Genomic DNA, 16,687 nt, shown 5'->3' with positions numbered 1-16,687 from the left:
ATAATCTACCAAGCAAGGCAATAAATGCAAAGTACAATTCGATGCCATGATGGGAGAATTAACATACCAGGGGGATGAGCCTTGTTGGTGGACCAAATTACTGTTTGTCATTTTTGATCACCTCTGCATTATGTTTTTAAGTATATTAAAACAGAATAATTACAATTAGGCTTTGTTGGTTTGTTGAAACAAGTATGTGCAGGAAGCCTTCAGTTTGCAAATTTGAAGATTATCAAAAGGTGTTCACTTTAATGGACCACTGGTTAAAATAATTGCTTTCATCTTTAACACTGGACCAAGAGTTTGAAATATTTTTCATTGGTAGTTTTAGTAAAACCGACTCCTTATGTTGCATTTTAGACACATGCAGATTGTATTCCTTCTGTCCTTGAGGGAGGGTGCTGCCATAAAAGGCTCTCAAGCTGTACTTATTTTGACAAGTGTTCTCTGATATTTTACCGCAAACTCCAAACCAGGAACTCAATGGGTGTAATTAGAAACTGCCGTTGATTCCGTTTTAATTTGCTTCCGTTCTTCATATCGGACAGTTTTCTTTAGTGTAAATTTAACAATTTAATATTGGGCAGATTTCAGTTTCTTACAAATAATAAACACAGTAATCCATTGTTAAATTGCAGTATGAAGAGCTGCAGCACTCACTAGTCACTAGTGACTTAAATAGAGCCAGAAGTTAGTGAGGCATCTGTATAAGTAATTGTTGAAGCTTTGACTGCAGACCGTTATTGAGAGACGTAAATGAGGGACTGTATTTGCAATCAATTGCCAGTTTTTGGATCATTTCACTTTTCTGTACGTGCTGATGGTGGTCGATGCAGGGATTATTGTCACAGCTGGCTAGACTCGAAGTTAACAGTTTCCAGTACCCTGAGCATTTCAACTCTGCCTCAGGCATTATCTGCTGCAGTTCATAAACCTTCCATTACTGCTACTCCAGGAACAAGGCCAGACTTGATTTGGACAACCGTGACAGCGGTCGACAGGTGGGAAGTGCCAAAAACAGACTGGGCAGAAATGGCAACAGCAGCAGCAGCAGCAACAACAACTTATCAGCTGGTAAAGACAGTGTTAGCAACAGGGCAGGTTGGGGAAATAAATCATATTGGCAAAATCTTGCACCAAAAATCATCCAATTATGGCATGATTTCAGTAGTCACTTGGGTATTGTAGAGATTGTGCATATCAGAAATGTAAACATTTATAGTCTGGTGAAATTAAAAGAGTCAGTGGTAGGCAATTTGCATTCGAATTACAATTCGAAAGCTGACCTGAAAGGTTCACTGAAAGCAGGCTTTAGAATGCATAATTCATGTCCTGGGCAGGAAGCAAACTAATTTAGTTCTAGGCAATGAAGCATGCCATACCCTGTGAACTATTGAAACCCATATGCCACTGAGCTCAAGTTAAATGAGGGGTTGCTGTATTTTGTTCTTTGCTGATACTGAAATGAAAGAGAAGATTTATTATTAGTGACCTATTATAATAGGAATAAGGAAATAATAGAATCCTCATTGCAATGTGTAACAGTAAAGCATTAATTTCACAATTCAGGTTGCATCCTAAATATTTTTAATAGTGATTAACTGGTTTGTACATTACTACTTAATGTAATGTCTGAAAACAAATTCTTTGTGCCCTAGGTGACAGCCTTGCTTGCTTGCTGTCTTTTTATTTCTTTTTCATAAAAGCAGCACTGCATTTATAGATTTTATACAGTCTGCACTCATGATATAAAACTTTTTAATTCGTCTCACTCCCTGAGAAGTCAGGGTGACATTATGGCATGGGTCTCTGTTTATAAACAATAGCTTCTCATCTCGATAACTTAAAAATTCTTCCTTTTGATTTTGATCAAACTTCACAATTGTCTTTTATTCCATTGTACATTGAATTCCTCTTAAAAGGAGATACATTTGCTTACAGTGTCCTTTTGTCCCTTTTACATGTCTGAGAAGCAGTGTTGTTTCAGCATCTGGAAACATTTTCATAAAACTTGGCACTTTTCTCTCTTCTCCTGCATCGTCTGGCTTCTCTTTTTAAAACAAAAGACAAGTATATACTAGAAATAGTGCATCAACCGTGCCTTTGTAAATAAACCGGAATGCTATACTTTTCATTTCAACAACTTAATGATTTATCAGGAGGTTCCCCTCATCGGTCTTAGTTGCTTTCAATATCAGATCAACCTACACAAATTTATGCAGCCATAAACACTGATTTGTAGCATGCAGTAAGTTGAAGATTTAATTGGACTTCAACTAAAGTTACATATGACTCCCTTACATTTGCCACTCATTTGTTTAACAAATATGCTGTATTTATTCTGTTTGTGCAAGAACAGTCAGCCCCCTAAACATAGTGGTAAATTTGTTACTGCAAAAATTTTTGTATGTTAAAAAAAAATAAGCTCAAGCGCAAGCCTCAGTAGATCTGGCATGATGTTACATGACTGGTCTTTTAATTTTTTGAATGAATATATCTGTTAGAACTTTTTACAGGAGAACATTTGTGAGTAGGAACAGGAGCAGGCCACTCAATCCCTTGAGCCTGTTCCGCCATTCAATTAGATCATGGCTGATCTGTTTCTTAGCTCCGTTTACCCGCCTTGGTTCCATATCCCTTAATATCCTTGCCTAACAAAAATCTATTATCCAGATTTGTGGTTTTCGTTTATGTAACATATTGACATCATGTCAATTGGACTATTAACTCAGCATCCTTAGCAGTGGAACATTTTTTCTAGACTTCAATATTTATGGGTGTGTCAAGGATGCTTTGTTGAGTTTGAGTGTTAGACTATTGTGCTTAAATCTAATCGTGTACCTGGTTTGTTTTAACGACTGTTAATTATGCCTGTGTAATGTTTGTGGGGTTCTTAAAACTGCAGGAACACCGACAGATACACGGAAATACGAGAGAGCCACTCTTGGACAATCTTACATCTGATTTTGACTTGGAATTATTCCGCAAAGCTCAAGCGCGAGCCTCAGAGGATCTGGTATGATGTGATGTCAGTTTATAATCTGCTTTATCCATGGCTCTGTTGGAGTAGCAGGATTGCATGAATATGCGTTTGGATCGTAGCAATTTTGTAATAGAGGGTATATCTTTGTACAGTAGCTTTCCAGTCTACTTGTGATGCTTAAAATTATTTTTGAATTTTAAAGTTTAAACATTGATTTAAGCCATTTCAGATTTTTCAGATTTCAATCTTCAAAAGGCCTTCAATGAGAGATGTTGCAGAAAAACAATAGAATTATTGCCACTAGTAATTTGAGGGGGAAATTAGTAGCAAAACAGTTAAGATTAACAGTATTCTTTTGGATTTTTTTCTGTTGATCTGAAAAAATGTATTTTAGTTTAAATGATAAATACCAATATTACTGAGGAAAGTAACTTGTAAGAACAACTGAGTCTAAACTGAGAAAGGGAGTAATTTCAACAATTACATTGCATGTAATTGTTGAAATGACCTTGGTTGTAGATCGAATGCTTACTGGTGTTAATTTAGTTTCCCCTCACTGCTGGGCTTGCTAACCATCTTGGACCTCTGGTGATGTCATCAGCATTTACTGCTTAAGCAAAAACATTAGAGGAAAACAGATGTTAACATTAATTTTAATTCTTTAATTTTTACAGCTTGGGTGCCACAATGGGTGTCCTTTCACCTTTGGGACCTTGATTTAAATCCAGCCATGACTGGCTGACTGTTTGAAATTATCCTCTGTCTTCTGCAAGAATTGTAAACAATTTTACAACACCAAGTTATAGTCCAACAATTTTATTTGAAATTCACAAGCTTTCGGAGGCTTCCTCCTTCCTCAGGTGAATGTTGTGGAAATGAAATCCTCGAACCCTTTGCATTTATAAATCACAGAACAATGCCTGGTGATTACAGATAGTCTTTCCAACTGCCCGTTGCCACGGCAATCACAGTGTGCAGACAGAGAGGTGTTACCTAAAAGGCCACCGAATATACAAACCACCAAAAAAAAATAGAAAAGACAGCAAATGACCCGTTATATTAAAAACAGATAACATATGTTCGCTGGTGGGGTTACGTGTAGCGTGACATGAACCCAAGATCCCGGTTGAGGCCGTCCTCATGGGTGCGGAACTTGGTTATCAATTTCTGCTCGACAATTTTGCGTTGTCGTGTGTCTCGAAGGCCGCCTTGGAGTATGCTTACCCGAAGGTCAGTGGCTGAATGTCCTTGACTGCTGAAGTGTTCCCCGACTGGGAGGGAACCCTCCTGTCTGGCGATTGTTGCGCCGTGTCCGTTCATCCGTTGTCGCAGTGTCTGCATGGTCTCGCCAATGTACCATGCTCTGGGACATCCTTTCCTGCAACGTATGAGGTAGACAACGTTGGCCGAGTCACAGGAGTATGAACCATGCACCTGGTGGGTGGTGTCCTCTCGTGTGATGGTGGTATCTGTGTCGATGATCTGGCATGTCTTGCAGAGGTTACCGTGGCAGGGTTGTGTGGTGTCGTGGACGCTGTTCTCCTGAAAGCTGGGTAATTTGCTGCGAACGATAGTCTGTTTGAGGTTGGGTGGCTGTTTAAAGGCGAGTAGTGGAGGTGTGGGGATGGCCATAGCGAGGTGTTCGTCGTCATTGATGACATGTTGAAGGCTGCGGAGAACATGGCGAGAACATGTCATCAATGACGACGAAAGCTTGTGAATTTCAAATAAAATTGTTGGACTATAACTTGGTGTTGTAAAATTGTTTACAATTGTCAACCCCAGTCCATCACCGGCATCTCCACATCATTCTGCAAGAATATCATTGAAACTGTTTAAAGTCATTTTACATCAGTTCCTGGTAACCGCGGGTGCCAATAATTTAACATAGATTGGCATTAAATTAGTAATGCTCAGAATCCAAAAAGATGTGTGATGTGGAAACTGCAAAACACACAATGTTGCAGTATGAGGCTTAGGACCAGGCCACATATAAAAGCCTTTACCCTGGAACTTGAGTGCTTGATGCTGACACTGGGTGGCAGCGTTGATGAAAAATTCATGAATAAAATGCAAATTTAAACAGCAATTTTTCTTCGTTTCTGGAACCGAATAATAATAATTGTTCCAATAATAAAATTTGTTACTCTGTAACTGGTTGGTTGAGTACTGCTCTTTTTTTCTCCCTCTGAAAACAATCTAGAAATCAAAAATTTCTCTTGTGGGGAGTTGTGGATGCAAACCCGTGTCCTCCTATTCTGTGATGCAGCATAATTATAACGTATACTGCTGTATAACCTGTAAATGTAATTGGCAGTAATTTTTGATCCTATTCAGATAAAATATGAGACTAATATTGCCAGGTAACTGAGACTACAGTTTGGGTAGCACTTGAATACTGATATATAGCTTCAATTTTCTTTCTTTACTGTAGGAAAAGTTACGGTTACAGGGCCAAATTACAGAAGGCAGTAACATGATTAAGACCATAGTGTTCGGTCGATATGAGCTGGATACCTGGTACCATTCTCCATACCCTGAAGAGTATGCTCGTCTAGGGAGGCTGTACATGTGTGAGTTCTGTCTCAAATACATGAAAAGTCAGACCATCCTTCGCAGGCATATGGTAAGTCGTTTGTCAGCAAAAACAAACAAGATAATTGAATTGGCTCAGATTTAATTCTAGATTCTTGAAGAGATTGATAACTAAGCAGTGAAATCTCCTTTGTAGGAGATACGTTGGTGATTTAAAATTCTGCAGCAGTTACATGAAATGCATGGGAATAAAATCTGTACGGAAGCTGGAATTAAACTGAATCCATTTCTATTAGCAATTCAAAAATTACTTCCTACCCTCAAAATATAGTCGGCTTTTCCTTTGTTTACAAAATATTTTCGTAGTTTCAGTATAAATGGATTTTTACATGCAAATAAAGATGATGGTTAATTTATGTAATATGGCAGTTTATCATTTTCTATGACATCCTGTGTGCATGTTGGTTAGTTTCTAATTCAAACAGAGCAGAATCTCCCAAGGAACATAGTGACAGCTGTTCAGATTGAGGCGCTCACTGAACAGTATTAAATTACTGACCTGAGACATAGATTGGTCTTTCTTTTGGACTGAAAGCATCAGAGTTTTTATCAGCTACTAGTATCGATCGCTATCTGATTCAAATCTGTTGCTTTGTCTGTAATGCCTCAATTGCTAATGCTTGTAGTCGCCTGTCCTAACAGACAGACCTACTTCCTATGGCATTACCAGCCACATAAGAAGTGTGGGTGCTATTCCAACCAGATAATCTAAACCTGCAAAATTCAAGTGATGATCCACATCTCATAAATAGACTTTCTTATTTAAATTATGAACATTTCCAGTCCTCTATTTAATCTTTATGGCACCTGCTCAAAAATGAATATTATTGGGTGTATAGAGTTAATCAGAGCATTAAGTATAATATTGTTCTGGCTGTATGTTTAAAGCCTTTGCCACCTATATCTGTAATTCTGACTGATCAGGATGCTTTTCAGTTTAGTACAGAAATGATTTATTTATGATTTACTGTTGGCTAGGTAAAAGACTGAAATGAAAGATTTAACGTTGATTTAAAAAGAGGTGGTTTGGGCCACAAATCCGGCTGTACACTTTTAATTTACATTAAAAAGTGTGAATATTGTTCAATTTTGTATGTGGATATTTTTTTCAAAGTTGTCCAAAAGTATATAGTGTTATGTAATTATTGTATAGAGAATGTTATTTTATGATTGGTTGCTAATAGAAATTAGTTGGAAAAATATCTCAAGCTAATTTAGTTAGAACAGGGTATTATTGACAGATGCAATTATTTTTGATAATTGGCTGTGTTGATCATGCATCACCACCTGTTCAGGACTTCTGTGCTGCTCTGGTATGGCTGATCATTGAGTATTTTCAGATCTATTAATGCTCTAAATGTTTCTAGACTATTGCCCATCCATTTAGAAAATATAATGAAGAGTAGTCAGCACAGATTTCAGAAGGGAAAGTCACACTTGACCAACCTTATTGAGGAAGTAACAGAGTGAACGAGGGTAATGCAGTAGATCTAATATATTTAGATTTTCAAAAGGCCTTCGATAAGGTACCGCATTGTAGATTCATGACTAAGGTCAGAGCATGTGGAGTCAGGGGACAAGTAGCAGAATGGGCAGCAAGTTGGCTACAAAACAGAAAACAGAGAGTAGGGATTAAGGGTAGCTACTCAGACTGTCGAAAGGTAGGAAGTGGTGGTCCACAGAGATTGGTGCTGGGACCACTGCTGATCACAATTTACATTAACGATTCGGACTTGGGAATTGGAAATATAATTTCAAAATTTGCGGACGACACCAAATTGAGGGGTGTAGTTAATACAAAGGAAGAATGTGTCAAAATGCAAGAAGAAATTAGTAAACTTGCAGAATGAGTGTGTAATTGGCAAATGAATTTCAATATAGGTAAGTGTGAGGTGGTGCATTTTGGTAGGAAGAATAAGGAAGCCACATACTGCTTGGATAATAAGATTCTAAATGGGGTAGAGGAGCCAAGGGATCTCTGGGTACAGATACTCAAATCACTAAAAGTAGCGATGCAGGTTAATAAGGCCATAAAAAGGCAAACCAAGAAGTGGGGTTCATTTCTGGAGGGATAGAATTGAATAGCAGAGAAGTTATGTTAGACTTGTACAGAACCTTGGTTAGACCACTTGGAGTACTGTGCACAGTTCTGGTCTCCATATTATACTAACAAACGAATTAAGAGCAGGAGTAGGCCATTCGGCCATTCGAGCCTGTTCTGCCATTTGATAAGATCATGGCTAATCTGATTGTGACCTCAACCCTACTTTCCCGTCTACCTACTATAACCTTTGACTCCCTTGTTAATCAGGAATCTATCTAACTCAGCCTTAAAAAAAAATATTCAATGACCCTGCCTCCACCGCTCTTTGGGGAAGGGCATTCCACACACTCATGACCCTCTGAGATAAAAAAAAATTCTCCTCATCTCTGTCTTAAATGGGAGACTCCTTATTTTTAAACTGTGGCCCCTAGTTCTAGTCTCTCCCACAAGGGGAAACATCCTCTCAGCATCTACCCTTTCAAGTCCCCTCAGGATCTTAAATGTTTCAATAAGATCACCTCTCATTCTTCTAAACTGCAATGTATACAGGCCCAACTTGTCCATCCTTTCCTCATAAGATAACCCCTCATCCCAGGAATCAGTCGAGTGAATCTTCTCTGAACCGCCTCTAAAGCAATTATGTCCTTTCTTAAATAAGGAGACCAAAACTGCACACAATATTCTAGATGTGATCTCACCAATGCCCTGCATAACTAGTAAAACATCTCTACTTTTATATTCCATTCCCCTTGCAATATATGACAACATTCCATTTGCCTTCCTAATCACTTGCTGTACCTGCATACTAACAATAAAATGGATATAGAGGCATTGGAGAAGGTCCAAAAAAGATTCACAAGGATGATGCCAGAACTGAGAGGATATGCTTATCAGGAAAGGCTGAACAGGCTTGGGCGCTGTTCTCTAGAAAAGAGAAGAGAACTGATAGATGCCTTTTAAGATAATGAAAGGGTTTTTTTTTTATTCGTTCACGGGATGTGGGCGTCGCTGGCAAGGCCGGCATTTATTGCCCATCCCTAATTGCCCTCGAGATAGGGTAGACGTAGAGAAAATGTTTCCACTTGTGGGTGAGTCTAAAACTAGAGGTCATAAATATAAGATAGTCACTAATAAATCCAATAAGCAATTCAGAAGAAATTTCTTTATGCAAAGAATGGTAAGAATGTGGAACATGTTGCCACAAGGAACAGTTGAGGCAAATAACAGGTGCATTTATGGGGAAACTAGATAAGTACATGAGGGAAAAAGGAATAGAAGGGTATGCTGACAGTTAGATGAAGTAGGGAGAGAGGAGGCTTGTCTGGCGCATAAACGCCGACATAGACCATTTGGACCGATTGTCTTGTTTCTGTGCTGCAGACTCGATGTAACAATCAAAGGAGTGTTACATCCAGCGCTTGAAATGTACTTGTCAGCATGCGATAAAACATTATTTTGTTTTTGCAAAAACTTGTGATTGTATAAATACGGGATAAAGTGTAGCTAGAAAGGTAGTAAATGAATCAAGGGCTCCAGATGCCGCCATATATCTGTAATGAGCTTGAAAAGGTGGTCAGCATCTTGCCGTGAGATTTTACTGCTTGCAAATGCATTCATCTGATGTTCTATGGAATATATACACAAGTACTTGCAGTTTTATGTAAAGTGATGGTGAAATTGAGGGTAGTTACTTAATAGTGGACACTTGACTGATTTGTATTGTATTATGCAAATTTTTATTTTTTTATGTTTGAAAAAGTTATGTATCTTGTACATCAAAATTTCACTCTACCAAATTTGAAAGTAAGTTTCAGAGCTCAGTGGATGGCTTTTTTGTGGTCTCCAATGTACAGAATTTCAATTTGGTGTCCTGTTAGACAGTAGGTGTTAAAATATAAAGTTAATACAATTCTCACTATAAAGAATAGAAATGTTATATTTGTTCTGTGTAACCACAATTTTGCTTTAATTTTTCCTTCCAGGCAAAATGTGTATGGAAGCATCCTCCAGGAGATGAAATTTATAGAAAAGGAAATATATCAGTATTTGAAGTGGATGGGAAGAAAAATAAGGTATTTTTTGTTTAAAAACAAATTATAATTATAATAGGCTGTCTTGTACTGATGAATTTTGCACTTTTGTGTTTTGAATTGATTGAAAGTTCCTTGCAAATTCTACACTAAATGTTTCTAATCCAAACAGTTTGTCTCCGTAGTTGTAATTATAACAAATACTTTATCGTTCTTGCTCTTCAAATGCTTCATCATTTTACAGCGTCCAAGCAATAATTTCAAAACTATTAGCAATTAGAATATATTTCTTCCATGCTTGGAATACTACCATTTCACTATGCGTGCATATTTCCTCCGGAGCATATTTTTATTCCTGATAGTAATTTGAGAATATATGGGGAACTATTGGCTGGATGTGCGGTATGAGACTTCAACAAAGAGAGATTTTGAAGGGCCGTAAGCAGTGAGAGTGAAGCTCAATTGTTTCTGTAGCCATCCAAAATCTGGGTTACATTCTGGCCATTACAAACACGGTAGATATTCTCTTTAAATTTAAAACTGCAGCATTTTATAAACATTAGTTCATAGTGAGTGGCTCATTTGATAGCATTTTCCCCTCTGGAACAGAAGATTGTGACGTCAAGCCTTGCACCAAGACTTGAGCAACGCAATACTGAGGGAACACTGTTTTGTGAAAGGTACCGTCCTTCGTTTGAGACGTTGAGCTAAGCTCCACCTGCCTGTGTTCTAGTGGCTCAAGTGGACATTAAAAAATCTCAGCACTATTCTGCTGATGTCTTGACAAATGTTCCTCCTTCAATCACCAACTCAAAAAATAAATCAACTAGTCATTGATCTCATTGCTGTTTGTAGAATCTTACTGTGCAAAAAATGGCCGCCATACTTGTCTCCATACTTGACTCCACTTGTAACCAGTCATAGGAACATAGGAACAGGAGTAGGCCATTCAGCCCCTCGAGCCCGCTCCGTATTTGATAAGATCATGGCTGACCTGTGATCTAATTCCATATACCTTCCTTTGGCCCATGTCCCTTAATACCTTTGGTTGCCAAAAAGCTATCAATCTCAGATTTAAAATGAGCAATTGAGCTAGCATTAATTTCCGTTTGCGGAAGAGAGTTCCAAACTTCTACCACCCTCTGTGTAGAAGTGTTTTCTAATCTCACTCCTGAAAGGTGTGGCTCTAATTTTTAGACTGTGCCCCCTACTCCTAGAATCCCCAACCAGCGGAAATAGTTTCTTTCTATCCACCCGATCTGTTCCCCTTAATATCTTAAACTTCGATCAGATCACCCCTTAACCTTCTAAACTCTAGAGAATACAACCCCAATTTGTGTAATGTCTCCTCGTAACTTAACCCTTGAAGTCCGGATATCATTCTAGTAAACCTATGCTGCACTCCCTCCAAGGCCAATATGTCTTTGCGAAGGTGCGGTGCCCAGAACTGCTCACAGTACTCCAGGTGCGGTTTAACCAGAGTTTTGTATAGCTGCAGCATAACTTCTGCCCCTTTGTACTCTAATCCTCTAGATATAAAGGCCAGCATTCCATTAGCCTTATTGATTATTTTCTGCACCTGTTCATGACACTTCAAGGATCTATGTACCTGAACCCCTAAGTCCCTTTGGACAATCCACTGTTTTTAACTTTTTACCATTTAAAGTACCCTGTTCTATCCTTTTTTGGTCCAAAGTGAATGACCTCACATTTGCCTACATTGAATTTCATTTGCCACAGTTTTGCCCATTCACCTAACCTAATTCCCTTTGTAATTTTATGTTTTCATCTACACTGCTTACAATGCCACCAATCTTTGTGTCATCGGCAAACTTAGATATGAGACTTTCTATGCCTTCATCTAATTCGTTAATAAATATTGTGAATAATTGAGGCCCCAAGACAGATCTCTGCGGGATTCCACTAGTCACATCCTGCCAATGTGAGTACCTACCCATTATCCCTACTCTCTGTCGCCTTTTGCTCAGCCAACTTCCTAACCAAGTCCGTACTTTTCCCTCGATTCCCTGGGCTTCTATCTTAGCTAATAGTCTCTTATGTGGATTTGTAAACAATTTTACAACACCAAGTTATAGTCCAACAATTTTATTTGAAATTCACAAGCTTTCGAAGGCTTCCTCCTTGACTTTATTATGGTCTTCCTTCTGGAAGACCATAATAAATAATATCCATTGACATTCCCCTGTCCACTACTTTAGTCACCTCTTCAAAAAATTCAATCAGGTTTGTCAGGCACGACCTACCTTTCACAAATCCATGCTGGCTCTTTCTGATTAACTGAAAATTTTCGAGGTGTTCAGTCACCCTATCCTTAAATTATAGACTCCAGCATTTTCCCCACAACAGATGTTAGGCTAACTGGTCTATAATTCCCTGGTTTCCCTCTCTTTCCTTTCTTAAAAAGCGGAGTAACATGTGCAATTTTCCAATCCAGAGGGACAGTTCCTGAATCTAGAGAACTTTGAAAGATTATAGTTAGGGCATCTGCAATGTGCTCACCTACTTCCTTTAAAACCCTGGGATGGAAACCATATGGTCCTGGGGATTTGTCACTTTTTAGTGCTATTATTTTCTTCATTACTGTTGTTTTACGTATGTTAATTTTATCGAGTCCCTGTCCCCGATTCAATATTAGTTTTCTTGGGATTTCCGGCATGCTATCCTCTTTTTCTACTGTAAATACTGATGCAAAGTAATTATTCAACATGTCTGCCATTTCCCCATTGTCAATGACAATGTCCCCACTTTCAGTTTTTAAGGGGCCAACACTGCTCCTGACCACCCTCTTTTTTTCCTAATATAACTATAAAAGTTCTTTGTATTGGTTTTGATATCCCTTGCAAGTTTCTTTTCATACTTTTTTTTATCTCTTACTATCTGTTTTATGACCCTTTGTATCTTTTCCATTCACCAGGATCGGTGCCATTTTTTGCCTTTTTGTATGCCCTTTCCTTATGTCTTATACTGTCCCTTACCTCTTTAGTTGTCCATGGCTGTTTTTTTTTGGCAAGTAGAGTTCTTGCCTCTCAGAGGTATAAACGGTTCTGTATCACGTTAAATGTTTCTTTAAACATTTCCCACTGGTCATCAGTCGTTTTACCCGTTAACAGATTTGCCCAGTTTACTGTGGAAAGTCTCAGTCTCATCCCATTGAAGTCGGCCTTACCCAAGTCTAGAATCTTAGCAGCTGACTCACTTTTTTCCCTTTCAAACACTACATGTTATGATCGCTGTTGGATAGATGTTCAGGTACAGTTAAGCTGTTAACTAAATCTGGTTCATTACTCCTTACTAAATGCAGTATGGCTTGCCTCCTTGTTGCCTCTAGGACATACTGCTGTAGAAAACTATCCCAGACACACTCAAGAAATTCACTACCTTTCTGATAGTTGCTAGTCTGCTTTTCCCAATCTACGTGAAGGTTAAAGTCCCCCATTAAGACCACTATGACTTAGTTACATGCTTGTCTAATTGCTGCATTTATACAATCTAGCACTTCAGAGTTGCTGCCAGGGGTCCTATCGACAACTCCCACTATAGTCTTACATCCTTTACTATTTCTCAATTCAACCCATAAGGTCTCTGTTGGCTGCTTACCTCTCGTTATATCCTCCTTTATCATTAAGGCTACTCCTCCCCCTCTTCCATTTTCTCTATCTCTCCTGTAGACCTTATAACCTGGTATATTTAGTTCCCAATCCTGACCATCCTGCAGCCATGTCTCAGTAATAGCTATCATGTCATACCCTCCAATTTGAATTTGTACCTGTAGTTCATTTAATTTATTCCTTATACTCTGTGCGTTTGTATATAGAACTCTTAGTTGGGCACACACCCTAGCCCGTCCTTCAGCTTTGATGCTGGGTTAATCGCTTTACACCCTCTAGTCACTGCATTTCAAAGTAATTCATTGTTGAAATGTGCTCATGAGAAATGATAAGGTGCTATTTTAATCTTTTTCCTTCCTTTCCATCTATCCCTTCCTTAACTCTTTTTATTCTTTCCTTCATTTTTTTCCTCTTCCTTTCTATCCCTTCCTTCCTTTCTATCCCTTCCTGGCAACAAACCACTCCTAAGAGCAAAATGGTGATATAATTTTGACTTTCCTCAATACTTGTTTTTGTATTTGCAGTTTATGGTAGTTTTTGTAAGCATAGTGAGTTCTTTAAGAGCAGAAATTTTATTCACGGCAGGGGAAGGGCATCATGTTTACTGGAAAGTACCACGCTCTCCTCAGCAAACTCTCTCAAAATGCAATCTCTGATGGTAGATATTGAGGTATTTTCTCACCTGTGCCTGTATTGGCTGCCAGCTGATGTTAGCAGTGAGAGAACTAGAAATTATGAGACAGCCTCTAGATTATATGGGTGTCCTTTCTTTAATCTAAAATTAAGTCCTCTGAAGATTGTCTTAAACAAGCACACATCATGGCAAACTATGTTCTTAATCATTCAGGGAACAAGTCTCAGCTAATTTATGTTCACACCTGCCCGCTTGTAATAGTTCTCAACATCCAGTGAAAGAAAAAATCACATTTTGCATCTGTCCCATCAACTCAGATGGGATGCAAATACTACTTCCCTTGAAATCTAAGGGAATTCCCCAGCAGTCAGCCAGTGTCTTTCAATGCAACCACAAAACAAGAGAATCCGTGCACAAGACCACCTCATGGACACAGCTGACAAAGTCACTTTTTTTAATTTGATTTTGCCCTGACTGTTCTAAAAATCATTTGAAATAAAGGCAGAAATCCCAGCTTACATCATACATGTAATACTTGGGGAAAATAGAATTTCAACTCTTTTTTCACCGACCTTCCCCAAGTTTGGATGCTTTTGAATTTTTGCCCTATTTCTTCATTGTACCAGGCCAGAGGCTAAATAGTCACCAGGTCCCTCTTAGCTCCAGAGTTGTGGTCAGGGATTTCTTGCCAGTGAATGCCTCAATTCAGGACTTGGCACGAAATATTTCCTTCTGATCCCTGAGCTGTTTGGGGGAGGCAGAATCCCAAGACCTGCAATATTGCTGCAGTTGCACTTACCCGTTTCTCCTGCAAGAAAGAATGTTGTGAGGTTTCCTTGATCTAGACTTGAAGGATAATGATCTTTTTGACCTTGTTAGATCTCTGAACCTATTTCCTTCCAAATAATGAGATCATCAGTAGATTAAAGTCTTTTCTTTCCCACTTATGGCTCAGTGGGCAAAGTACATGCCCAGCATGGAAGATTCCAGGTTTGGTCTGTTCGGGGTTAGCTGATTTTAAAAGTGATGGCAGTAGGTGGTAGTAAGTGATAGCCTCAGTTCCTCTGACTAAGATGGGGAAAATCAGCCAGATTTCCTACTTTTGATTCCTCTCCATTGACCTCTATTGGAAAGTGTATGTGTGCCCCCAATAAGTTGAATATGCTGACCATACTTATGGTCTTTGGTATGATACCAAAGCCCTGCTAGTGTCCATGGAATGGTGCCTCAGCGTGTCTATCAAGAAAGGAGAAGAAAATTAAACAGCAAAAAATGTTTAATCCTGTCTCAGTGAAGAAAGTTCTAGTTTCTCATCTGGCAGGTGTTTCTTTTAAATGGAACACCTGAATGATTTTTCTTCTTATTGTTCTAGATCTACTGCCAGAACCTATGCCTTCTGGCTAAGCTATTTTTGGACCACAAGACGTTATATTATGATGTAGAACCTTTCTTGTTTTATGTGATGACAGAAGCTGATAACACAGGGTGTCATCTTGTTGGATATTTCTCTAAGGTAAAGGAAGTTGAAGTTTTTTTGATGTCTTTATTTTTTTCCACATCTCAATTTGAATCTATTTACAGAAAAATTTACACTGTGTATGGTGTAGTTGAAGACTTGGGCTACAAATTACTGTTGATGAAATACTGGACAAAGCTAGAAATTGCTGGCAAAATAACGGCGTGTTTAATGTGCAAACCATTATTAGTGTGTAAATCGTCCAGCAATTTGTGGTAAGGAAGAGATACCCCACGAGTTTCGAATCGCCACAAATTGCTGGATGATTTGCGCCACTCCACCGTTAGCCTTGTGAAAACAGGAGCTCGCCCTCAACCTCCCCGTGAGTTTTAAGAAATTGCTGCATTCGCACTGTTAAATCGAATAAAGCTTGTCACAGTAAGTTAGAGCTGATCCTTGTCATTAAAAGGGACCTTACACTGTTGAGATTTCTGTTCCTGCACTGCCACTCAACCTCTCTGGCTCAGAAAGGGAGCAGTTGAAACTGTGGAGTCTCATTCCTGCAGGTAATAAATTGTTCTTAAAGATTTTTAAAATGTTAACTTTTAATTTAAAAATTTTTTTTCTTACTTTTCTTTTGTCTTTTTTTTCTCTTTCTCTCTCAATCCAATCTTTCTTTCCCTCTCTTTATTTCTCTTTCTGTACTTGATTTGACATTGAATTCGCCCACTCTAATTTACACTTCCTTCCCAATCCTTGCATTGTTAATTTCACAATCCTTTAATCTGATTTGTTAAAAAAATACACAGTTAGTTGCTTGCCCTGTTCATTCAGGTCCCAGATGCCCTGTTTCCCTTGCTACGATGTTATCAGCTCGCACCATCATCAACATGCCATGCAAAAAATTTAAAAACCCAAACGTGCAAGGGCAAGTCTGACTAACTGCAGACACCTTTAGAGGCCCAGCTACAGCAAATTATGGCCCAATATTTTCAAGAGTACTCTGTTCTCCAAGTGCTACCCAAGTTTTCTCTCAATCCAATATTTCCCTTTTTATTTCTGTCTCTCTACCTGATTTGACTCTAATTCACACTATTTCCTTCTTTGTCGTTCCTCTGTTTCTTTCTGAATCCTTAAATCTCATTGGTTAAGGAGATAGACTGTTGTTCACCAAAGCCCCTGATGCCCCGTTATCAGCTTGCACTTCCAGCAATTTCCGACGCAAAAATTTTTCGAGCAGATGAGTAAGGGAAAAAGTCTACCTAACGGGACATGCCGTGAGATGCCTTGGTCCAACAAATTTTGGGCTAATATGT

General features: G+C 38.7%; 1 protein-coding gene across 4 annotated transcripts in view; it reads left to right on the top strand.

The window, feature by feature from the left end:
• Positions 1-16,687, top strand: part of kat7b (K(lysine) acetyltransferase 7b) — a 79,326-nt gene that overhangs the window by 44,916 nt on the left and 17,723 nt on the right. For all 4 annotated transcript variants that reach the window (XM_067968994.1, XM_067968993.1, XM_067968995.1 and 1 more), the window contains 4 exons: positions 2,906-3,016; positions 5,418-5,609; positions 9,605-9,694; positions 15,288-15,428. In XM_067968994.1, the coding sequence (XP_067825095.1) occupies positions 2,906-3,016; positions 5,418-5,609; positions 9,605-9,694; positions 15,288-15,428 (534 nt within the window). The remainder of the gene's footprint in view (positions 1-2,905; positions 3,017-5,417; positions 5,610-9,604; positions 9,695-15,287; positions 15,429-16,687) is intronic.

Source organism: Heptranchias perlo, chromosome 30 (assembly GCF_035084215.1).
Source record: "Heptranchias perlo isolate sHepPer1 chromosome 30, sHepPer1.hap1, whole genome shotgun sequence".
NCBI classification, from domain to species: Eukaryota; Metazoa; Chordata; class Chondrichthyes; order Hexanchiformes; family Hexanchidae; genus Heptranchias; species Heptranchias perlo.
The sequence above is the reverse complement of the archived record's forward strand: the minus strand, read 5'-3'. Positions and strand labels throughout refer to the sequence as shown.